The following is a 25,218-nucleotide window of genomic DNA, read 5'->3' as shown; positions in this document are numbered from 1 at the left end:
TTTTCTTGAGACAGAGTCTCTCTACATAGTCCTGGCACAATGTAGACCAGGCTGGTCTCAAACTTACAGAGATCCATCTGCCTCCTTAGTGCTGGGATTAAAGGCAGAAGCAGGCAGATGGAGGCCAACTTGGTCTATAAAGTGAGTCAAAGACAGCCAGGGGTCTGGCACATGGAAAAACCCTGTTTCAAAAAAAAAAAAAAAAAAAAAAAAAAAGCAACAAAGCCAACTAAACAAAAAAGATTACTTTATTTTATGTGTATGAGTGTTTTATCCACATGTATTTACGTGTACTGCGTGCGTACCTGGTGTTGACAGTTCAGAAACTGAAGTGACTGTTAGTCATCTGATGTGGGCTCTGCAAACTGGACCTGGGTCCTCTGCAAGAGCAGCAAGTGCCCTTCACTGCTGAGCCATCTCTTTGGCCCTGGCCTGGCCTCTTAATCAGGTTTAAAGAACTTTAGCAGGAATTGTGTTTGTTATAAAGCTGTCACCTAGTTCATAAGATTCACTAGGAAGGCTCCATCCCCACTTCAGAAAATAAGAAACCAGGAAAGACAAGACAGCTGGGCCCAGGCAGGCCCCAGGGGCAGCGTAGTCGGTGTTTCTACGCCCTCCCATCCGTCTCATGGTTCCTCCTGGGACTCTTTTGGTGAAGATGTTTGATGACATTGTCTCTAGAGCTATTATTCAAGTTCTGAAGCCTCCATTTCTCTGTCCTCTTTTTGGTTTCTATCAGAGCAGTGCCATAGCTACCTGTCAACCTTTCAACTGATGTGTTTCATCTTCTTAATTAAAATAAAGTTGATATTCAATATCTTTGTGTGTGTGTGTGTGTGTGTGTGTGTGTGTGTGTGTGTGTGTGTCGTGGTGTATGCACAGGAAAATGTTCACCACAGTGTGTGTGTTCCTCTTGCTGTGTGTGCATGTGTGTGTTTATCTATGTATGTGCATGTATGTATGCAAGTGTATACATGGGTGCATACATGTATGTGTGCATGCATACAGGCAAATGTTTGCCTTCCACAGTGGAAGGTCAGAGGACATTTTTGAGCATTGCCCCTACCTTCTGCCTTGTTTGAGACAGGATTTCTTGCTAGATGCTTTATATGCCAGGCCAGCTGGTCTGTGAGCTTCTGGGGACTTGCCCTTCTCTGCCTCCCTTCTTAGCTTTCCTGTGTGAGTAGCAGGATGGATGTGTGCTGCCTGGCCTGGCTTTGCATAGCAATGGCTTTACCAGCTGCACTGTCCCTCCAGACCTGCTTTATTTTGCTATGTTCTTTTTCAATGTAAAAATTAAGAATAACTTTTTTTTTAAAGAAAGACCTTATTGTATAGCTCAGCATGTACTTCAATTAAGATTGCATTTGTTATTGAGGCAGGGTTTTGTTACAGAGCTCAGGATAACTTCAAACTTGGAGCAGTCCCCCTGCCTTTGTGCTGGGATTTACAGGTTGCATGCAGCGTCATCTCAAGGCAGCTTTGAGGAGCAGCCCTTCTGGTTTTCTCTCACTCCTCTGAGGACCACAGCCTTGGTTGTTTTAAACATGGTCTCCAGAGGCTCTTCTCTGCTAGTCTCTTCCCCTTTGCTCTGCCCTGCATGCTCACTGCCTCCCACTGATGTGTTTGGGCCAGCTGTTCAGGGAGGAAGAGGCTGCTGTGCAACACTGTTGTGCAGGTCCCTGTGCAGCCTGTTACATCATGCCTGGTTGGTGGATGTTAAGGCTCCTCCTCTCTTTGTTCTAAATGCCCTGGACTCAGCTCTGGGGCAGGGAAATGCACTTGGGCTAATAGCTTTAGAAAGAGCTCACAGCACCCCTTATCTGGTGCTAGTGTGGCCAGAGAGTTTAAAAAGTTCAGAGATTTTGATAACAATTTCATTGATTATTTCAAAATAGGAAAGAAGGTTTTGCATATTCAAAACACAAATAAATGATCCATATTTGAGATGACAGCTATTCTAGGCCCTCAAGGTGATTATTACACACTGGGAATATGTACTGAAATGTTACATTAAAATTACTACGTGCCAATTAAAGAGAGCATATGTTAGCCGGGCACAGTGGAGCATACCTTTAATCCCAGCACTCAGGAGGCAGAGGCAGGTGGATTGCTGTGAGGTTGAGGCCAGCCTAGTCTACAAAGCAATTCCAGGACAGCCGAGACAACACAGAGAAACTCTGTCTCAAAAACAAACAAACGAACAAAAGAAACGAATATGTTATTTGTATATTAGTCTATGTATATAAGAGCATGTATACACATATATTTTTAAATTAAGTTTTAAATTATGTCTATGCATTGGGGAAGGGGTGTGTGCATATAGTGCAGGTGCCTGTAGATGTCAGAAGGTCCCCTAAAGCTGGAGACAAAATTAAGAGCAGCAAGTACTCTAACACTTGAGTCCTCTCTCCAGCCCTTATCAGATTTCTCACAGAGACAACGTTCAGAACATCGACTCTTGCTTCATGTTTCTATGTGTTCATAAGACCCCACTTATTATTTGTGTGGTTTATATAGTCTGTTTTCTTATAAATCTCTGCTTGCTTGTCCGACAATTAGAACCTTCAGCTGAGCTGGTGCGTTTTTACCTCCTGTTGTTCTAACTCTCCTATGGAAAGCTTTTCATCTAGGTAACAAGGGTTAGAGTTGAGATGTCTCCAGGAGAAACTAGCCTTTTACGATATCTATTTATAACAGTATTCATTTGCCTTAATGCTGATTTTGACTGACATTAATAGAAATGCCTTTTTCTTTGGGTTGGTCTTCACTGCTTTCACTTGCTCTTGTTGTTGTAACACAAACACTCCAAAGTTATACAATTTTCCATCCTGAGCCCTGAAGCTACATAGGGTCTCCAGACAGCAACTGACCCATTGGTATGCTGGGACACACTTAACACTTAGACTACTCCCAGGATTTCAGGGGGTCAGGAATGAGGGACCAAGACCAAAGAAGAAGCACAGGATGCTCCTGTCATCTCTGTCTCGTGTGGAATGATGTTCTATCATTTTCTCATGCACAGGAAACATAGGTATCATCCCCAACATGCTGTAAGGGCCTGGAAGCTCTGTACCAGCTAGGTGCAAGAAGCAAATGTGATCACAATATCACAAGCATTGGCCTTTTTGTTCTGTCTCTGAAATCATCTTATGATCTGCTATCTACTGTGTGTGTGTGTGTGTGTGTGTGTGTGTGTGTGTGTGTGTGCAGGTGTATGTGCATATTCATGTGTATTCATCTGTATATGTGGAGGCCAGAGACTGATGTTGAGTGTCTCTTGCTACTCTTTTTTTTTTTTTGAGACAGGGCCTCTTCAAGTTCAGTAACTGGCTAGACATGTTGTCTCCTGGGATCCTCCTGTTTCTGTCTCCCTAGCACTAGAATTATTGGTGGTGCTGCTGTGTTTGGCTTTTTATATGGGCACCAACGTTTGAACTCCAGTCTTCATTCTTGTGTGGTAAGCACTTCACTGACAGGGTATCCTCCTAGCCCTGGTGATGCGTATTCTCTCTCAGCACCTCTCTTGAGAATTCCACTTTCACATCTTACTACACGAGGATGATATAACCAAGACCAAAAGGTTTTTTAGCCCCTCTCACACTGGTTTCCAGTGCCAGGTAAAAGCCTTAATGATCAATCTAGACCCAAAACCACAAAAGTTAAAGGGTTAAAGTTATCAGGGTCTTACGAGTTGCAATTTGGGAAATAGATTAGGAGAGTTTCAAATCGGTGTTCCAAAGAAGGAAAGAGAATGGTAACTCATGCTGAATGACTAAGGAATCATTGTATTTCCAGGGAGTAAAATTCAACTCTGTGGAATTGCAAACAAGTGCAGCGGCCATGGAGCCCAAGGAAGATTTTTTTTTAACACATGCATATTATTAGTGAGACCATCCAGAAACAGGAATCTGATAGTCTCTGATATGCACTTCAAGTCTCCGGGTACCATGTAGCTCTTTGAGATGCTTTGTCAGAAGATAACCAGAGCTCACAGTGCCTTTGCATTGCGTGTAAGCCCTTCTACCCTGATGGTCTCTCGATGGTTCTTAAAAAGTGGTGGAGGGATGGCTCAGTCATAAAAGTGCTTGCCCTGCAAGCCCAAGGACTGAGTTTGGTCCCCAAACACACATGAAAATGCTGAGCAATGTTATGCATGCTTGTGAGCCCAACACTAGGGAGGTAGGGGCAGGCAGACCCTTGGGCTTGTTGGCCAGCAAGTTGAGCCTAGTTGATGAGTCTCAGTCAAGGTTAGTTTCTAACTCAAAAAGTAAGGTTTACAGCTACTGAGGCACAGCCCCCCAAGTTTTATCATTGTCTACAGTGAGTCCTGCCAGTTTCAGATAGGGATCCTTAAACCGTGGGCCAACATAAGAAGGCTTCTCACAGTGGCTCTGGCCATATGATGTGCACGGAGCATGGCTGTTACACTGTTGGCTTCAGCCCCATCCACAATGGCTGTTTCACTCATAGCTCAGGAACAGCCATCACATATTAGCTCAGGGGAAGCAGATGACTCATGCTGCAAACAGATATGTCACAAAGGCCTTCCATCCACTTAGCATCTTTCTGGTCTTTCCATTCCTGCCTGCAGCTGGCCAGACATGGACTTAATGTTGTGCTCATCAGCCGGACACTGGAGAAGCTTCAGGCCATTGCAGAGGAGATTGGTGAGTCAGGGGTGTGTGTACGGAGCCAGCCAATCGTGACACTGCCCTGCTGCCGGGAGCCTCTCTACACTCTTGCTCACCCTGAGTTCTGTGGCCTGAGTGAAGCTGGAATAGGCTTAGGCACAGCAGGGCCATTTTCTCTGGCCTGATCTTAGCATCAGCTCTGCTCAGCCAGAGCCGCTTAGCTTCTGTCCTTCCCTTCAGAGCCAGGGACCACATCAGTTCTTTGCGCCCATTTTCCTGCCCCTTGCAGGAGGGTGAAGAATGCTAATTGATAGTCATCAGGGTAAAAACAAAAAGAAAAAGATGGGGCTGGAGAAGTGGCTCAGCTCCCACCCACATGGCAGTTCACAGCTGTCGGCAACTCCAGGTCTAGAGGATCCAGCACCTTTTTACAGACACACATGAAGGCGAAACCACCAAGGCACATAAAATCAAAATTAAATAATTCAAAAAGAAAAAAATATGACTGAGGGCTGCCGTGTATAGTCACAAAGGTTACACATAGACATCTTTTATAGATTATGCTTTGTTTAAATTGTTTAATTTTTTTAAAGTAAAAATAGCCATAATCCTTATTTTTTAGGCATTCAACTCTCAATAATTAAGTTAATAACTAGCCAGATTAGCACTACAAAGGCATGAATCTTTAATTATGAAGACTTTTTTCAAAGATTTATTTATTTATTTTATGTATATGAAATACTCTGTTTTTGTAGACACCAGAAGAGGGAATCTGATTCCATTACAGATGGTTGTGAGCCACCATATGGTTGCTGGGAATTGAACTCAGGACTTCTGGAAGAGCAGCCAGTGCTCTTAACCACTGAGCCATCTCTCCAGCCCCAATTATGAAGACTTTTTAAGCCATAGCAGGCTGTACTGGGCCAGCCTTGTTTCGTTGGTTGTGGGGTGTGGGTTATGCAGGCAAACTGTGGAAGCCCACTGCCCTTGAGCTAATGAATTTGGCTTCGGTTCTGGATCTGGATATTACAAGTCACTCCGATTAGGACCAGGCATTCTTCAACATTTTCCTCATGGTGTTAAATGTGCTTTTTATCAGGTTCTTGGAAAACAAGTCATGTCCTCTACATTAAAGGACCCCTGAGTCTCATGCTGCATGTCATGATTGCTTGGTTCAGAGGAGCTGGGTCTAGACACAAAGCTGAGGCAGTTCCCAGAGAGACTGGGGCACCCTACCTGCTGCTCCTGCTGCCTGCAAACGCCTTCATCGGGCAAGTCAGCACAACACAGCTGACAAGGCACACTAGGGAGGGGTGAAGAACAGGTATCTTGGAAAAGTTAGTCAGCTGCTCAGATCCTCAGTTCGCTGCCCTGGAAAATGGGAAGAACAGTGCTGGCCCACTCAGGACTTGAGGGGGACAAGCTGCCATGTGTGCAGATTGTAGAGGACTCATGCAAAGGATGCTTCTGTCTACTGAGCTGTGAAAGCATCAGATGGTGTTTACAACCTTCCTCCAGGCCCTCAAACCTATGTCTGTGGCAATTGCCTAGTGGCTTGTGGGGACCAGTCTGGCTCTGCCCACTGTGCCTAAACCAGCAGGTCTGGGGTAGAGAGAGAAGGCTGGACTATCTAACAAGACTCCCAGTGATTTTGATATGGCTTTGAGAAGCACAGTCCCAGCTCTTTCTAAAAATACTTCATTGTTACTTTTAATTGTGTCAGTGTGTGTCTGTGTGGGTGTGCACACATGTGTGCATGTGCCTGAAGAGGCCGTCAGATCCCCTGCAGCTGGAGGTACAGGGGTTGTGAGCCACCCCATGTGGGTGCTGGGAACTGACCTCCACTCTTCCTTAAGAGCAGAAAGTATTCGTAGCTGATGAAGCACCTCTCCAGTCCCACAAAATGTCTTTTTAGTGCTGGGAACTTGATGGTCAAGAGTGCTGATTGTACTTGGGCTTGTTAGAAATCTGTGATCTCTCACACAGAGTGGACCACTGGAAGCCGTGTGAAGATTGTACAAGCAGATTTTACCAGAGAAGATGTCTATGACCATATTAAAGAAAAACTTAAAGGCTTAGAGATTGGAATTTTAGGTAAGTACATTGAAAAGTTCAAATATTGGTGTTGCGTATAAATATGACAATCCCCTAGTTACACTTTCTCTTGTGATAGCGTACACTAAACTCACAACTACGTTGTAGTATTAAAGTGAACATTGAAGCCTCTTTTGGAAGGGGACTGGTGAGATGGCTTGCTGTACAAGGGCAGCCATCACCATGTCTGATGACCCGAGTCCGATCGCTGAGATCCACATGGCGGAAGACAAGAACTGAGTCTTTCAAGTTGTTCTCTGAACACCATACACATGGCATGGCATACGTGTGCTCATACAGACACACAGACAGTGGGAAAACGGACTTGCTTCTTACTCAGAAATCAAGATGTTTTTCTGGATTTATAGGCAAGACATCCTGCAATCACGTGCAGAATACACTGTCAGCATTACATAGAAGTAAGACCTGAATTTCAAAGTTCTCATAAAATGTAAGCCATGATTCCATTTTCACAAGTAAAAAAATATAAAAATACATCATTTCAGAAAAATTTGGAAAGAATAAATAAACATGTAAAGGACAAATTTCTTTTTATTACTATTTATTATTTATTCACTTTACATCCCAGTAGTAGCCCCTTCCCTCCTCTCCTCTTGGTCCCACCCTCCCTTCCTCTTCACCCTAGTCCCCCTCCCCTTCCATTCAGAAAAGAGGAGCCTCCCCTAACCCACTCCAGCACATCAGGTCACATCAGGACTGAGCATATCTTCTTCCTCAGTGGCTGGGCAAGGCAGTCTGGCTAGGGAAAGTGATCAAAAGCATGCAACAGAGTCCATGTCAGAGACAGCCCTACGCCTCTTACTAGAGGACCAACACGAAGACCAAGCTGCCCATCAGGTGCATATATGTAGGGGGCCTAGGTCCAGCCGATGCCTTTCCTTAGTTGATGCTTCAGTCTCGGCAAGCTCCCCTGATGCCAGATGAGTTGTCTCTGCTGGTCTTCTTGTGGCGCTCCTGTCTGCTCCAGCTCCTTCTTTCTTTACCCCCACTCTTCCATGGGGCTCCCTGCACTCCGCCCATGTTTGGCTGTGAGTCTCAGCATCTGGGTCGAGCCTCTCAGAGGACAGCTATGCTAGGCTCCTGCCTGCAAGCATAGCAGAGGGTCACAAATCGCATCAGGGGTTGACTCTCTGCCTTGGTGTAGATCTCAGGTTGGGCCAGGCATTGGTTGGATGTTCCCTCGATCTCTGCTCTAGCTTAATCTCTGCTCATCTTGTAGGCAGGGTAAATTTTGGGTCAAAGTTTTTTGTGAGTCGGTTGGTGTCCCCCTCCCTCCACTAGGAATTTTGTCTGGTTAGTGGGTAGCCTCTTCAATCTCTATGACCCCTGCTACTGGAGGGGGGTGTCTCAGCTAGAGTCACTACCATATCCTTTCAGGAACATAACCCTGTTGTAACAAGTCTCCAGCTGGTCTCAGAGATGCCCTCTCCCTCAGTTTTTTCTCTCTGCTAGCCCCCTGCTCTCCCCACATCTGATCCCTGTCCTCATTTTCCTCTGCACTCCCTCTCCTAACCTGTTCCCTCTCTTCAACCACTTCCATTGTCTGTTCTATTTTCCCTTCTGAGTGAGATTCAAACATTCTCCCTTGGGTCCTCCTTGTTACTTAGCTTCTTTGGGTCTGTGAATTGTAGCATGGTTATCCTGCACTATATGGCTAATATCCACTAATAAGTGAGTACATACCATGTGTGTCTTTCTGGGTGTGGGTTACCTCATTCAGGATGATTTTTTTTCTAGTTCCATCCATTTGTGCTCAAACTTCATGATTCCCTTGTTTTTAGTAGCTGAGTAGTATTCCACTGTGTACATGTATCATATTTTCTTCGTCCATTCTTTGGTTGAGGGGCATTCAGGTTGTTTCCAGTTTCTGGCTATTACAAATAAAGCTGCTATGAACATAGTTGAGCAAATGTCCTTGTTGTATGGTGGAGCATCTTTTGGATATATGCCCAGGAGTGGTGTATCTGGATCTTGAGGTATTTCCAATTTTCTGAGAATGCTCCAGGTTGATTTCCAAAGTGGTTGTACAAGTTTGCACTTCCACCAGCAATGGAGGAATGTTCCACTTTCTCCACATCCTTGCCAGCATGTGCTGTCACTTGAGTTTTTGATCTTAGCCATTCTGATGAGCATTAGATAGAATCTCAGAGTCATTTTGATTTGCATTTCCAAGATGACTAGGGACATTGAGCATTTCTTTAAGTGCTTCTTGGCCATTTGAGATTCATCTGTTGAGAATTCTCTGTTTAGTTTTTAATTGAATTATTTGGTTTGGTGGTGTTTAATTTCTTGAGTTCTTTATATATCTTGGATATTAGACCTTTGTCAGATGTAGGGTTGGTGAAGATTTTTTCCCAGTCTGTAGGCTGTCGTTTTGTTCTGTTGACAGTGTCTTTTGCCTTACAGAAGCTTCTCATTTTCATAAGGTCCCATTTATTACTTGTTGATCCTAGAGCCTGAGCTGTTGGTGTTCTGTCAGGAAATTGTCCCCTGTCCAATGAGTTCAAGGATTATTCCCATTTTCTCTTCTAAAAGATTTAGTGTTTCTGGTTTTATGTTGAAGTCTTTGATCCACTTGGACTTGAATTTTGTGCAGGATGATAAATATGGATATATTTGCATTCTTTTCTATGTGCTGATACCCAGTTAGACTAGCACCATTGGTTGAAGATGCTTTCTTTTTTCCATTGTATGGTTTTGGCTTCTTTGCCAAGCATCAAGTGTCCATAAGTGTATGGGTTTATTTCTGAATCTTTGATTCAATTTTATTGACCAACCAGTCTGTTTCTATGCTAGTACCGTGCTGTGTTTTTATTACTATTGCTCTGTAGTATAGCTTGAAGTCAGGGATGGAGACACCTCCAGAAGTTCTTTTATTGTTTAGGATTCTTTTAGTTACTCTGGATTTTTTGTTTTTCCACATGAAGTTGAGAATTGTCCCAAGGTCTGTAAAGAATTGTGTTGGTATTTTGATGGGAATTGCATTGAATCTATAGTTTGCTTTTTGGTAAGATGGCCATTTTTACTGTGTTAATCCTCCCAATCCATGAACATGGGAGATCTTTCCATCTTCTGATATCTTCTTCAACTTCTTTTCAGAGACTTAAAGTTCTTATCATACAGGTCTTTGACTTGCTTGGTTAAAGTTACACCAAGATACTTTATATTATTTCTGGCTTTTGTGAAGGGTGTTGTTTCACTAATTTCTTTCTTGGCCCATTTGTCTTTTGCATAAAGAAGGGCTACTGACATATTTGAGTTAATTTTGTGTCCAGCCACCACTTTCCTGAAGATGTTTATCATCTATAGGAGTTTTCTGGTAGAATTTTGAGGGTCAGTTACACATGCTACCATGTCACCTGTGACTAGGGAAACTTTAACTTCTTCCTTTCCCATTTTTATCCCTCTGAACTGGCTGTTTCTGGATCCCTGTAGGCCTGAATGATTGGAAAGGGAGATTATGGAGCTCTGTGGACTGTGTCCCCTGGGAGGCAGGAGAAAGGCTGGATGGGTTCTGACATGGCTGTTCCTGGGAACCCACAGGCCTGGGTGATCTTGAGGCAGTCAGGCCTCCTCCAGAGGGGAGGGTTTAGAGCTCTGTTGGCTGTGTCTCTAGGAAGCAGGAGAAAGCGAAGGACAAATTTCTTAAAGTCCCCCAAACTGTGACAGCATTTTGGTTCATATTCTTCCAAGGGATTTTTCAAAACTGAGATTGTATCTATACACTGTTTTGTATAGTGTATTAAACCAGAAACAGAGAACTGGAGGTGCACCTTGGCTGGCAGAGGGCTTGTTCCCTCTTCAGCACCTTACAAAACAAGCATGCTGGTGCACGTCTGTGATCCAAGCACTCAGGAGGTGGAGGAAGAAGAATTAGAAGTTTATGGTTATAGTGCATAGTTTAAAAAAAAAAAAAACTTGTACCGTGAATGTTGTTTCCTAATGTCTATATGCTAAATAGCCACAGTGTGTGTGTGTGTGTGTGTGTGTGTGTGTGTGTGTACAAGTGGAGGCCAGTGGTTAATGTCAAGTGTTTTCTATTTTTCTCCACCTTACATTTTGAGCCATGGTCTTTCTCTGAACCTGGAGCTCACATATACTGCTAGGCTCACTGTGCAGTGAGCTTCAGCCCTGCTAAGGTCATAAATATGCACTGCAGTGTGTTTGTGATCCACCCAGTGCAGATGCTGGGAACTGAACTTTGGTTCCTCTGCAAGAGGAGCAACGTTCTTAGTCAACAAGTTAGCTCTCCACCCCCCAGCTTGCCTGCCTCCCTCACTCCATCTTCCCTCCCTTCACCCATGCCTTCTACCTTCTTCCCTCCCTCCCTCCCTCACTTCATCCTTCTCTCCCTCCTTCCTCCCTTCCTCCCCCCTCCCTTCCTTTCTCTTTTTCTTTCTAGTTTAATATAGGTGCTGGGGATCAAATTTAGGTCCCCATCTTTGTGTAACAGTCACTTTATTCACCGCGTCATCTCCCTAGCCTACATCCGCTTTCCTTGTTGTTATTAAGTCATATTGCAATGAGCACCGGTGAACAGAAGTCACTTTGTACATGTTTCTGTGAGGAGATTTCTCACCTGTTCTGACATTCTTTGCTTTGCCCCTTTGTGCCAGTCAACAATGTTGGAATGCTGCCCAGCCTGTTCCCAAGCCATTTCCTGAGCACACCAGGTGAGATACAGGTGAGCTTTTGCCCTTTGTGTCTGCTTCTCTCTCAGCCAGGTATGGACACCTGGCTTGATCACCAGGACTCAGGGAAAAGAAACAGGAAGCAGGTCAGACCAGACTCTGCTGCATGGTGGCTGCCTGGGCATTTTCTTCTCCACCCTAGAAGTAGACACACAGTGTGTGCCTTTTCATCTCTGCTCTTCTCTGCCCACCAAATTTCCTAACCACTGTGCCATTCTTCTGGGGAATCTATGCTCTGCTTCATAAAAAAAGGAATTTGGCCCAATACATTCATAGCTCTGATATCATGGGAGCAGCCAGCTTTTGGCCACTTCTGTCTTCTTGAGTGATAAGATGTAGCCAACTTTCAGTGAGAGGGAAGTCTAGACATCTTTCATATCTGAGGGCTTGACACTCCTTAGATACTGAAATCCGCAGCTGCCAAGCCCCTGCTAATCTGGCATCATGTTCACTGCCAAGCTATACATGTCTTCCTCCAGTCAGCTGATCACTAATGTGACATAAATGTGTGAGAACAGTCGCCACACCATAGTATTTACAGAATAAAGACAAAGCAATGCAAGTGTCATCATGTTCAGTACAGATGTGATTGTTTGGGGAGGGGAAGTTATTAACTGAGCAAATCTATTTTCTTAAATACTTTGTCTTTTAAAATTTTTAATTTTATTCTAATTTTAAAGTTTGCCCTTTAATAATTTCTTACATGTGTGTATGTATCTCTATTCCTTCTTACTCCATCTGGAGCCTTTTCCCCAGCAAATCCCCCTCCTACTTTTATGTCTTTAAATCTTTTAATATCAAATTTTTAGTAAAAATATTCATTTTCTACTACTTAACTTCTCCCAGATCCATCTCAACCGTCCCATCCCTTTCCAATTTTGTGTCTTCTTCTCCTCCTCCTCCTCCTCTTCCTTCTCCTCCTTCTCCTGCTCCTTCTCTTTCTTCTTCCAATAACACAGAATCCATTGGAACTTGGTTGACCTAACAGGGCTACACCTTAAAGAAAACCCACTCTCCCTCTACCAGAAGCCACCAACTGTTAATAACTTCTCAGCTTGCACCAGGGACTCATTAGCCCCTCAACACTCCATGCTGGAATCTTGCATGGCTTGATCTTGTGCAGGCAACCAAACACCACTGTGAATTCCTGAATTCAATGGGCATGTAATAGCCAGAAGACATTGTCATCTCTTCTTCTTCTTCTTCTTCTTCTTCTTCTTCTTCTTCTTCTTCTTCTTCTTCTTCTTCTTCTAACAAACTACTGAGATTTACTAGAATTGTTTGCATGAGCATGGTTGGGCTGCTATTTCCCAGGACAATTTATCCGTGGCTGTGCTACTTAAGAAAAAAAAAAAATGACACCCAGCTTCCCAACAGCCAGCAACACCTCAGGGAGGTATGCTTTGGGGGTTTTTAATCTATAGTTAGTTGAATCCAATGCTACGGAGCCTATGAATGCAAGGCTCGCTGCACAGACTGCAAGGCTAGGGGCTCTGAAAGTTCAGCGAGGTCAGACTCACAGCTGCCGTTCAAGGCAGGAGAAGATTGTTGTTGCTGTTGTTGTTGTTGTTGTTCTTGTTCTTGTTGTTCTTGTTGTTGTTTTAATACATTCAACAGCCCCTGAAGGCACGTTTACTGACCCTTTCCACAACCCAAATCTTTAAGGTGTGTATGGTGTGTGCACCAGTCTGAGCAAGCTTTCATGCCTTAGTTCCACAGTGTCCCTGTGGTCCATTTAAGCCCTGTGTCTCCTCCTTGGCCTAGATGCCAGGGGTCTAGTTTCCTTTCTGCTGATGAACCAAAAGCAGCTTGTTTAGGGGGAAGGGTTTACTTGGTTCATAGCTCCAGGTCAAAGTCCAATTCCCAAGGGACGTCATGGCAGGAACCTGAAATCTTAGAAGAAAGCTGCCTGCTGCCTCACTCACAGGCTCACGTTCAGCTAGCTTTCTTATGCAGCCCAGGCCCACCTGCCTAGAGACAGTTCTGCCCATAGTGTGCCGTGCCCTCAAGACTATACCTACAGATATGCCCACAGGCCCATCTGACCTAGTCAATGCTCATTTGAGCTTCCTCTCTCAGATGACTCCATGCTGCATCCCGTTGGTAGTCAAGGCTCACTCGAACCCCAGGTCACTGGGACATGGCTGCTTAGCCCCACCACACTCCTCTCCAAGCGTGCTCTCTGTTTCACGTTTCCGCCTTTCAAGTCTGTCTTTCTCTTCAGCTGCTTCCATTATCGTGTTTCTCTTTCTGTCTGTGCCTTCCTCCCTTCCTCCCACTCTCGGCCTTGGGTAAGGTGATTCTAGCATCCCTGAGGGAGTTCCTGTCTAGACCAGGGGTTTTCAGGTTGTTGGTGTCTCATTTGTAGACACAAATAAAATACGCCTGAGGAAAGGCATACAGATTGCAAAGTGGGGAGAATTTTTTGAGAAGAAAATGGAGAGTGCAGGTCAGACTTGCTGCAAGAGCACAGCCAGCACCAGAGATGGAGCAGCACCCAGGCCCGGCATGGCTGGGAACTTCATCTACAGGGTTAAGGAGAGGAGGAGGTGAATCTAAGGGGCATCAACTGGGCAGTTCTCTGTTTTGATTGGCAGGCTTGGATAATGCAAACCTTTGCCCCCCTGCGTGTACTTTCCCATGATGCATCTGACTTTAATCATATGCATGTTCAATTATACGTAGATATAAGATGGCATAGTGACTTTCCTCCAAAAATTCACTGATTCCTTTACTGTGCACGCATCCGTAACAGACTTCTGCATCCTAGTTAGCTGCACACCTGAGTGGAAACTGAGTTCCCAAGGGCTTGTTAAGGAGTAACATATTCCATTATGTGGAGCAGGGTGAACACAGCCCACTCAGGTGGGAATCCCAGGCTGATAGATGGATGCATCACTGGGCGGTGGGCGGCGGATTATGCATAACCCAAGCCACGGTCCCAGGTTGCTAAGTCATCCCTATGCTTGTCTGTCACACTAGCATTCTCTTTTCCTGTCGTCTGTAGCCCAGAGCCGCCATCTTGCAGTATGTGACCGTTCACCTATCTGTCCTCGGTGTTGTTGTCTCCTAGACACGTCTTCCTCTAGCTGGAAATTCAACACTATCCTCCATCATGATGAGATTCCTCCCAATAAACCTGCCAGTGGTTGAAAATATCCTAAGTAAAAAAAAAAAAAAAAAAAAAAAAAAAAGGCTCAATACATCTAACCTCCAGGGTACCCCAGCTCCAGACATGGCACACTGGGAAAGAATGGGTTTGCAACTCAGGTCAACTCAGGGATGCAGTCATGGTCCAGCATGGCAGAAGGGTTTTGTACCACATGCCACTATCCCCGGAGAAACTGCACAATCAAAATTTAAAGTGTGATTTCTATTGTGCTTACACTGCTTTTGCTTCATCCAGAAGTCAGTCCAACCACCAGAAATCAGGGACAATCCATCTTCCTTTGATGTCTATGATTCTATTACTTCCCAAATTTTCAAGGCAGCTCTCCTGCTAAGGCTCGCACATAGGTAAGACCATAGAACCAATATCACTGAGCCTCATAGGAGCCTGAGTACTCAGGGGCGCATGGGGAACCACTGGGTCTCAGCTTTTTGCCCACTGGACACCTTGTTAGCACCAACCTTGTTCTGGGATAATTCTCTGAGGGGTGGGCTGATTTGTGTATAATTATTTATTGCAGAGTCTCATCCACTGCAACATCACCTCCGTAGTCAAGGTACGTGGTGAACATTTGTGCTAAGCATGTTAAAATACAGAGGCTGACATTCCTTGAAGTTGCCCTGCTCTGGACCACAGGCTGGGTCTTATTTTCCCCAAGCCTTACTCTGTTCTCACCAGGAAAACACACCAATGGGCTCATTCTCCCTAGCATCCAAATGCTGTTTTAGCATTCAGAATACACCAGGCCTTAAGATACCAACACTTCCTCAGATTTCAGAACAATTCTCTTATAATTAATTTTTTTTAAAAATGTTCGACTCACTACATCAGGAAAGAGAGCCTGCTCAGTATTTGTTGAATCAAGCTCAAAACCATCTATGTAGTAGGCTCTTCTTTTTTAAAAACTTTAGTTGGTAATTTTATTATTTTTAAATGATGTGTATGAGGTAGGTGATTATGAACACTAGTTGTGTCAGATCCTCTGGAGCTGGAGTTACAGGTGGTTGTGAGCTGCCTGACCTGGGTTCTGGGAATGCAACTCAGGTCCTCTGGAAGAGCAGTACATGCTCTTAACCCCTGAGTCTCAGGCCAGTAATTTTTTCTTATTTGTGGGTTAGTTTTCTGTGGTCAGCCATGGTCCCAGAACATTAAAAAGAAGAGTCTTTACTCTAAGGTAGAGAGACAAGAGAGGCTGGAGAGATGGCTCAGAGGGTAAGAGCACCAAAAGCTCTTCTAGAGATCCTGAGTTCACTTCCCAGCAACCACATGGTGCCTCACAGCTATCTATAATGTGATCTGATGCCCTCTTCTGGTCTGAAGGTGTACATGCACATAGAGCACTGTATACATAATAATAAATAAGTCTTTTTTAAAAAGAGACTAGATACCACATTCACATAAGTCTTATTAGAGTTTATTGTTACAATTTTTATATTTTATTATTAGTCATTAATCTCTTATTATATTTAATTTGTAAATTAAACTTGCCTTAGGTTATATTGGCTTCAGGTTTCATATCAACTCAGGGTTTTAGGTTGTGCCCTTCACAGATTGGCAGTGGGGTTATCTACTGTGTTCTAAGCTGATTACTTCAATAGCACAGGACAAGTTGTCCAACCATCTTAAATTTCTAAGTCTGCTTCAGTTATAAGAGTGTCAAATGGGGCAGCTGGGGAGATGGCTGTTAGTTGCCTTGCCAGCATAAGGACTTGAATTCAAACCCCAGGTATGATGATGTGTGCCTATTATCCCAGTGATGGTGAGGCTGGAGGCAGGGACAGGCAGATCCCCTGAAGTCTAAGGGCCAGCTAGCGTACATACATGGTGAAGTCCCAGCCTGGGAGGACTTCTCAACCTGAACCTGTCTCAGATGAAAGACAGGAGGTACATGAGGGCTCTGAAGTTACCCTCTGACTTTCACATGCACCTCCCTTTATACAGAGACACACCATGCACAACCACGCACAACCATGTACAATGACGCATGTGTCTCCCTTTATACAGAGGCACGCCAACAGTATTGGACGAGGCAGTGTCTTAGGTACATTAAGTTCTAGGGTCCTTTGCTTTGGGTCAGTTGTGGAGTCATTTATACTGTGAGTCCCTCAAAGCTAGTCCAATTATACCACTGTGTAAAGAAGAAAAGGGCATCCCCTCTGGAAAGACAGTTTAGAAACAGGTGCTGCTTAAGAGTGGACACAGCCAGATTCCATGGGACATGACATTTGAGCGTGAACAGAACGTCTCCCCTTCCTCTGAGCACACAGAGCCCTGTACGTCCACCACACTACACAGGCAGTGAGTGAGCTCTGAACTTTCTGCCTGGATTCACCCCACAGCTGGGCATCTACCTCATCCGCAAAGTTCACAACGGTATGTGATAGCCCTGTCAGTAGACCTGTGAGGAGAAGCCAAGTGTATGTATGTCATGCATTTCACTGTGCTGGGGGATGGTGTGGGTTCAGTTTCAGGTCTGCAATATAAAATGGCCATGGAGGATCAGTTTTCTAACTGGTCAGCACCATCTCCCAGTTATTTAAGGTAGACAAGCTCGCTGGCAGTCGTTACTCTATCATTGGTTGGTTTTCTGTCAGTACACTGGCATGTTATAGCACTTCCTGCTTGGTTTCTTAGCCCCCCCCTCCCCCTGGGGCTTACAGAATTTGTATGCTTTTTAAAGGTCCCAGCTGAGATGGCTTTAAGGTTTACATGTTCAACTGTTGCTGAAGCCTTACCATTAAAACCTTTTTATATTATTTTAAACATTGATCTTCCAATCTTGGGCTGTTTGATCATCTGGATTTCCCCAAAGGGATTTGACAACCTTCTGATTCCTTTAGTGAAGAAATGCTTTGATTTGCAATTTTTTAAAGTTTTATTTATTATAGCACTAAATTCTCTAAGCAACAAAGAAAATAAATTTCAAGTCAGCTTCTAAGTATACCATGCACTCGTTAGCCTGACTGGCTAGAAACATGATCCATGGCTTTTAATTGTTTCAAAGATGCCATCTGGGAGCAGAACGTAGTCAAGGGCAGAGATGGAAGAAAGGGTTTGAGGAACCTGGAAGGTGGGAGAATGGGCTTTATAGTTAATTTTCTTGTTACCGTGCAAAAGAGGCTGGGGGCCGGGGAGAGATGGCTCTGCAAGGAAGACCCATGTTTGGATCCCTGGCACCCACATAAAAAAATTGAGTGTGGGTATGCATTTCTGTAACCCCAGCCTGCTGACTTCCAGCCTAGCAAAAAACAAGTGGGTTCTGGGTTCAGCGAGAGGCCCTGCTGGATGGAAGGAGGTAAAGAGGGATACAGGAACAGTCCTGATGTCCTCTGGTCTCAGTATGTACGGGCACATGCAAACACATGCACACACGCATGTATGCACACACACACACAACTGCACACATGCACACACACACAGATGCACACGCATGCCCCTGATTTAGAAGCACCTCAAGAGAAGGTACATTCCATTATGGTGCTGACACAGGGTACAGCTAGTCACATTGTGATCAAAGTCTAAAGTTGGGGGGCAGAGAGAGATGGGTGCTGGTGCTTAGTCCCCCTCTCCTTTCTACTCAGTCCAGGACTCCTCCGGGCGGGCCAGCCTTCTCATTTAAGCATTTTGGGACCGCTCTCATAGGCACACACCCAGACATGAATCTTTAGGTGACTTCAGACCCTGTGATGAAGATTAACCAACCACCCCAGAAAAGAGACACTTGGAACTGTGGGGCGGGGATCAATGGCATCCACTGCTGTCAGTGCAACTGAGACACTGAGGGTACTCAAGTGTGTTCAACAAGACGGAACTGGTGCCCCCTGAGTGTGTGTGCAACTCTGTCTGACCACTCATTCTTGTTTTTTTGTTCCCTCCATACCCCACCCGCCATGGTGGAACGGGGGCATGGGGGGCACTGGAGTTCTCTGTGTTTCTCTGTCCTGGACTTGCTTTGTAGATCAGGCTGGCCTCAAACTCAAAGAGATCCACCTGCCTCTGCTGGGATTACAGGCATGGGCCACTGAGCCTGTTGGCAGGTGTTTTGTTTTGTTTTGTTTTGTTTTGTTTTCCAGGTCTTCCTCACCAGAGCCCCACCCCCCAAACACAGGAAAAATGTCTGGGTGCTCTCTGGCACTGGCACAGAGGCCTGGTGTATGTGATGGTTGCATTGGCATGAGAGCCTCCCTAGAAGCTGCTCCAGAGCCCCTGATCAGCATAGGCACAGGGGCACATTGCATCTGTGGCCATTGGTCTCCTTGCTTTCTCTTGCCTCCTTCTTCAGACCTGCACTGAGGAGGCTGAAGTGAGGAGATGTATAGGAGATGCCAGATTCTTGCTCAGTTCTGACTCTGGGGCAAACTGTGTGATGGCTGCCGTACTCTTCCTCCATCCCTGGTAATAGGAAGGACCCTGAGAACTCAGGTATAGATCCTGCCACCTTAAGCCAAATACCCCTTGTTCCAGTGTCCTTGTGTTCCGGGGAGACTTCGCCAGGAGAAACCAGGGCCTGCTGGACAGTTGGCCATCTGTCTAGGTTGCTTGCTGTGGCTTCTAGCCAGAGTCTCAGGTTGCCAGAATGGCCTCTAAGGTTTGCCAGCAATTTTCAAGGTCATCTGGGAAGATTAAGCCTCCCCCACTTCCTCCAAGGACCCTGCTCATTGCTACCTAGTTGCTCTGTCAAGGCTTAACCCTGGCCCTTCTCTTACAGATGACTCAACTTGTTCTCAGACACATGGAATCAAGGTAAGGCCTTTCACAGAGGCAGCATAGAGCAGGTGGGCCTTCCCGGTCGGGCAGCCACTTGCTTGGGGACTTGATGGTGGAAGGGGCTGGTTTCATCAAACAACTGTTTCAGCTGATGCTTAAAACCCATGAAGACAGAACACAGGGATTATGGGGTGGGGGGGTGGGGGGGGAACAGCTCATCCTGGGCCAGGCCAGCTCTTCACATACATGTGCATATGTGGAGGTCAAATGTGACGTGTTTTAGAGGGAGATTGAGAGCAGCCATTTGCAAACACATTTAGTTTTAAAAGAAAATTAACTCAAATGACCATAAAAGAAGCCGGTTGGCCTCAGACCAAGACCATGTCTTTTTTATATTGTGAATTCTGTCTTCTGTTAGAATGGGTACTCTGCTTTCCTGGTAGCTGCCCCTCTGCCTCTCCAATAATCCATATCTGGGTCACCCTATGACAACGGTTGTTAGGGCATGGTTTTCACACCTCTTACTCACTAAGAGCAAATCCTTCATAGTTTAATTTCTTCCTAGGGGGGGTAGCTTTGTATTCTAATGCAACTTCTTGCCACTCCACTCCAGGCACCTAACTGGGAAGATTAGGGATGATTGAATTTCTCCCAGTAATGGGGAAGTTGAGGCAGGAGGGTCCCACAAGTTCAAGACCAGTCTGGGTTCCACAGCAAGGTTGAGCCTAGCCTGCACTATGTAGCACCGTAGCTATGTTTCAAAAAGTGAAATAAACAAACAAACAAACAAAAAAACATTGAACTTCAAAAAATGTAAGTAAGATCCTTAAAGAACATAGCGGGTCAGAGTGAGTACACCCCATCTAGGATTGATTCCACCGTATGACACATGTCCTGCTGTGGCAGGTGATCCTTCTGAATCCAAAGGGACCCACGGCACATGTTCCCGCTGACACTGGACTCCCTCCCTTCCTGTTGTCAGAGCCAGTTTGGCCTTTTATAACTTGACAGGGAGACCCTTGTCCTAGCAGAGCTCCCGTTTGGAGTTCCAAGCCCTTTATGTCATATGACCTCAGAGTGACATCACCACTCTGCACCCTCCTAGAGACTTTGAGGAATATTTCCCTCACAGTTCTTGCAAAACCAACTCTCATGAGCTATAGAAGCCCAGAGGGTGGGTTCTGACAGCTCCAGCCCTCGGATGTCTTCGCCGTGGTGGGACACAACAGCCAATACCTCAGCCTTTGCTCTTCTGCCTTTCAGGCAGAGAGGCCTCATCTTGAACATTTCCTCCGGGATAGCCCTCTGTCCCTGGCCTCTGTACACCCTGTACTCGGCTTCCAAGGTGGGTGCCGGGTGACCCAAGTCTCTCCCTTCTTCCCCCAAGCAGGATGTATCTGTGATACTCTCGGGAAACTCAGGGTGTGGTGGGGTGGTAGTACTGTCTGTAAGGCAGGAGGAAATAAACTCTAGGACCTGAGGTGTTTTTCTCTCTCACTGCAGGCTTTTGTGTGCACATTTTCCAAGGCCCTGCATATGGAATACAGAGATAAAGGAATCATTATCCAGGTCAGGAGGACAGTCGTGGGCCCTCCCAAGTGGGACCCTTGGCTGGGTGGGTAGTCCTCTGTCACCTCTTGCAAAACAGACCACGCATGTGAAGATGGACTGGGTGCTGCTGTTAGGTTCCCCTGCCCAACACCAGGCCAACCGTTGCCTCCACAGCCCCTCCTGTGCTGAGGTTTCTGCTGGCCTCCCTTTGTTCTGGGTGTTGAGTATGGATGCTCAAAGATGCTGTGAGGCCTGGGCATGTAGCTGAGCTGGTAGCGTGCTTGCCTGATACACACAAAGCCCTGAGTTTCACCCACAGCGCTGTGTAAAAAAAACAGTTGTGGTGGCACATGCCTGTGATCTCAGCACTCAGAAGACGGAGCTCAGGATGACCCTTCCTTACCACACTGCAAGTGTCAGGTTAGCCTGAGCCACATGAGATGTCTGGAAAACAATGCTGTGGCCCCTTAGCTGTGTGGTGCTGTACGGGAACAGACAACCGAGGTCTAGTCTACTGTTTCCTCTGTAATATGTGGAGAAGAAGCAAAAGGAACCCAGGCACTTGGCCTATGGGGGGAGGGAATGGGGCCTTCCCTAGGGGGAGCTGACCTGTGCTGGGATATAGGCACTATTAGGTAGTTTCTTTCTCTCAGTGATGCAAATTTAGGCCAGATCAGGCCAGATTAAAAGCAGATAAATGTTTATTAGGTGTTGCTCCCTGGCAAGTTCATCAATCCCAAAGGACAAGGCTGAGGAGGTTGTGGGCCCTGGCTATGGCAGGGAGGTTTTATAGTTCTCAGGTGAGAGGTGGTGAAGTGTCACCCAGGAACTAGAACTGTGCCTAGGTATGTATGGGCGGCCACTTGGTTGGGCTGGTCCTATCAGATTGGCCAGTTGTATCAGCTGCCAGAAATATGGAATTGAACTTTTGGCGCCATTTTCAATGTAGGCAGGGTTGAGGGGCGGGGTGGAGTTGGTGTCGGGGGGGGGGGGGGGGGGAGGAAGGCAGATGAGGTTTCCCAGGTTGTGCAGGGGCAAGCAGTGGGCTCCTGCCTAACAGCCACCTCAACACTGGTCTTGGGCAGTGGGAAGAGGAAAAGAGCCATTGTGGAGACGCCTTGTACTCATTGAAACAGGTTGTCACTGCCATCTCTGGGTTGAGCGATGAGACAGTCTGAGTGTCAATGATTTACATGTGTCTAGTTTAGGAGTATAGTCTGGAAAGGAGTTTTAGGGCATGCTATTAGAGATGAAATAGACACACTTGAAATTGTATCTTTTTTGTACATGTGTTATATGCATGTGTGGATTGTGTGCACATGCTAACGTGTGAGTGGGTATGTGTGTGAGAACAGGTATGTGTGTGTTGCATGTTTCCTGTGTGAGTGTGTGTGTGCGTGTGTGCATGTGTGGGGAATCTGAGGGCAACCTTAGCTTATCTTTTGACAGGGTCTCTCTTGGGCATGCCAAGTACTTCTCAGTTGAGTTGTCTCTTGTTCCCTTGGCTCTGAATTTCATCCCAGTTCTGTCAAGCAATACTGTATAGCTTGCTTAAATTGTGAGCCTCAGTTTCTCCATCCATGAAATGAGCCTTTATTACCACCTACCTCTTAGGTTACCTTTTAATATCTCACAATTAAATATTTACCAAGTCCTTACTTTGTACATAAAGGTCTTTTCTCCACCGAAGTAAACTAAAAGAGTGAAAATATTGAGCTGGGCATGGTCATCTCAGCACTCAGGAGGCAGAGGCAGGTGGATCACTGTGAGTTCAAGGCCAGCCTGGTATACAAAGTGAGTCCAGGACAGCAAGGGTGACACAGAGAAACCCTGTCTTAAAAAAAAAAAAGAAAAGAAATTGGAATTTTTCTCAAAGAGTAACCCCATGAGATCCTGGGATTAGGGAGAGTGTTAGGCATTTGAATCACAGCATTAATTTACCTAAGAACCAGTTCAAATAGACCAGCTGGCAAATAATTGGCTGTAGTTATAAAACAACATAATTATGAGAGGTTATGAAAACAGGAGGACTAGAATGGATTGTTTTTCTTCCTCTCTCTTAAATAATTTAAAAACAGTGTGATTAAGAGCGAGAAAACAAGAGAGAGGGAGAGTGAGAGAGGGAGCAGGAGTGAGCAATGGAGAGAGCACATGAACTCACGAGTGGGCGGAGGGAGAGAATGAGCACAAACACGCGTGTGTAGAGGTCAGAAGAGTCCATTTCTTTTTGTACTGTGAGGGCCCTAGGAAGCACTCTGCTTGCTGAGCCATGGTGAAGGTCTGTGCAGTTGCAGTAACATCAGAACACTGGTTTCAAGTCCTCCATCAGATTGTGACATGGTTCGACATGGATGGAGGCACAGTACTGGATGCCCAGAGTACCATCAGTGTGCTGGTTTATATTTCTTACTACAGTGAAAAGATTATGTATATGACCGTCAGTGGGGTTGAGAAAGGGAGTCCTGAATACCTTAGGTGGCTCCAGCTTGGCCATGTATGTTAGAGATAACACACCGAGAACCTCGCTCATTTTCTGTTGTCGGACTTAATACAGGTGTGCAATTAAATTTGGTTTTCAAAGGAATGTGAATAAATTTGTCTGTTGAGACAGAGTTTTACTAGTAGCTCAGTTGGACTTGAACTTTTGATTCTCCTGCCTGAGCCCTGGGACTATAGCTATGTGCTGCCACACCTGGCCAATTAACTTTTGAGCATAAATCCATTCAGTGTAACTCTTGGGATATAATTACGCCGAATGACTTGTGCTTGTGTATGTTTCAATGCTGAGTTCCTTTTGGTTGTGTATGCTGTGTTGGGAATGGAACTCAGGGCCTCATGCAGGCACCCTACTGCTGAGCTTACCCCTAGGCATCCCCTGTGAGCATCAGCTACAACTGCTGCCCTGCATGCTCGATCTCCAGGGTATTTGAGCACCTTGAAATGAACAGATAAGGTGTCATCTTTAGCAATCAAACCTATTCTCCAGTTTTGTGCCAGCTTTGTATCATTTGTCAGGGAGATTAGAACGTTTCACAGATGGCCGGGAGCTGGGGAAGGGTGGTGAAGTGTGTTCCTGCCTCACCCTCTGCTGGGGCACACCACGCTGTGTCATCTCTGTTTTCTTCCCTGCAGGTGCTGACCCCTTATGCTATTTCAACCCCAATGACAAAGTACCTAAGTACCAACATGGTGACCAAGACCGCTGATGAGTTTGTTAAAGAATCCTTGAAGTATGTCACGATTGGAGCGGAAACCTGTGGCTGCCTTGCTCACGAAATCTTGGTAATCATTGACTTCCTGTGAAGCAAGGGAGGAAGGCTGTGTGCCAGCATCCTGGCCAGGGTGGGGCTTGCTCTCCTTTGCTAGTAGGACAATCAGCCATTTTCTCTCACCATAAGCTCACAGGGCCAGGGTGCTGCAACAAGGGTGGAGGTCCATGTGCTCAGCCTATAAGTAACCATGAGGCTCCACTTCTCCACGCAGTGGCCCCCGATGTTCTTGGGCAGGAAGACCTGGACCTTCCATGGAGTACTTCCTGCTTTCCTTTGCTCGGTGTCTCAGTAAATTTGGGCCTCTAAAGAAATGTTAATCAGTTTTTCCTTTGCTACAAATAAATGGGGAAGAAGACATGGTAGAAAGAGTGCAAGGCGACTTGGAAATGGGGCTTCAGGAACAAACAACCAATGTTCCATAGGGCAAAAAAGAGGTGTAGGAGGTGGTTGGCACAGAGTGGCTTCTCTTGCTATAACGTGTCCTTCAGAATGATGCTATCAGGATGGCCAAAGGGGCAGTTAAAGGGACATGCTGGGTGTCTAAGAAGCTCACCCTTGCAGAGTGTCTCAAGACCTTAAACATTAGAATTACTTGACCTGCTCATAGTAGTCAGAAAAAATAAATAATAATAACCCTTAAATGACTGACTTCAGATGTCTGAATTGTCATTTCTCTGCTCTGCTCTAGTCTCAAACACACGTTTTTCTGTTGCAGGCAATAATTCTGAGCCTGATCCCTTCCAGAGTCTTGCACAGCAGCGCCTTCCAAAGAGTCCTCCTGACACAATACTCAGATTACCTGAAGCGTAACATCCTGGACAGATAGGGAGCGGTGGGCTTGGAGTTAGGGGTAGGATGGGGGTGGGCTGGAGGGAGGGCAGAGGGGGTGATCCAAAAATCTTCATTGGTAGCAGTGGCCAAAGGAGCATATCCTCACCCTGCTAAAGGGCTGCTGCCATGCCAGACACAGTGTGCAGTGGTTTGGGGGAAAGGGTGTATTTTCTATAAAAAGGGAGACTGGCATCAAGAAGAACCCCCATAAAGATAATAAATGTATGAAAAGAAACCTCGGGTCTCAG

General features: G+C 45.6%; 1 protein-coding gene across 1 annotated transcript in view; it reads left to right on the top strand.

Annotated features, from left to right (window-relative positions):
- Hsd17b3 (hydroxysteroid 17-beta dehydrogenase 3) overlaps positions 1 to 24,965 on the top strand; it is a 38,316-nt gene extending 13,351 nt beyond the window's left edge. The window contains exons 3-11 of the mRNA XM_051150890.1: positions 4,595 to 4,670; positions 6,621 to 6,728; positions 11,366 to 11,433; positions 15,130 to 15,165; positions 19,318 to 19,352; positions 20,580 to 20,661; positions 20,820 to 20,885; positions 24,000 to 24,149; positions 24,855 to 24,965. Of these exons, the coding sequence (XP_051006847.1) occupies positions 4,595 to 4,670; positions 6,621 to 6,728; positions 11,366 to 11,433; positions 15,130 to 15,165; positions 19,318 to 19,352; positions 20,580 to 20,661; positions 20,820 to 20,885; positions 24,000 to 24,149; positions 24,855 to 24,965 (732 nt within the window). The remainder of the gene's footprint in view (positions 1 to 4,594; positions 4,671 to 6,620; positions 6,729 to 11,365; positions 11,434 to 15,129; positions 15,166 to 19,317; positions 19,353 to 20,579; positions 20,662 to 20,819; positions 20,886 to 23,999; positions 24,150 to 24,854) is intronic.
- The last annotated feature ends 253 nt before the right edge of the window (positions 24,966 to 25,218 follow it).

This window comes from Acomys russatus, chromosome 9, assembly GCF_903995435.1.
Source record: "Acomys russatus chromosome 9, mAcoRus1.1, whole genome shotgun sequence".
NCBI classification, from domain to species: domain Eukaryota; kingdom Metazoa; phylum Chordata; class Mammalia; order Rodentia; family Muridae; genus Acomys; species Acomys russatus.
The sequence above is the reverse complement of the archived record's forward strand: the minus strand, read 5'-3'. Positions and strand labels throughout refer to the sequence as shown.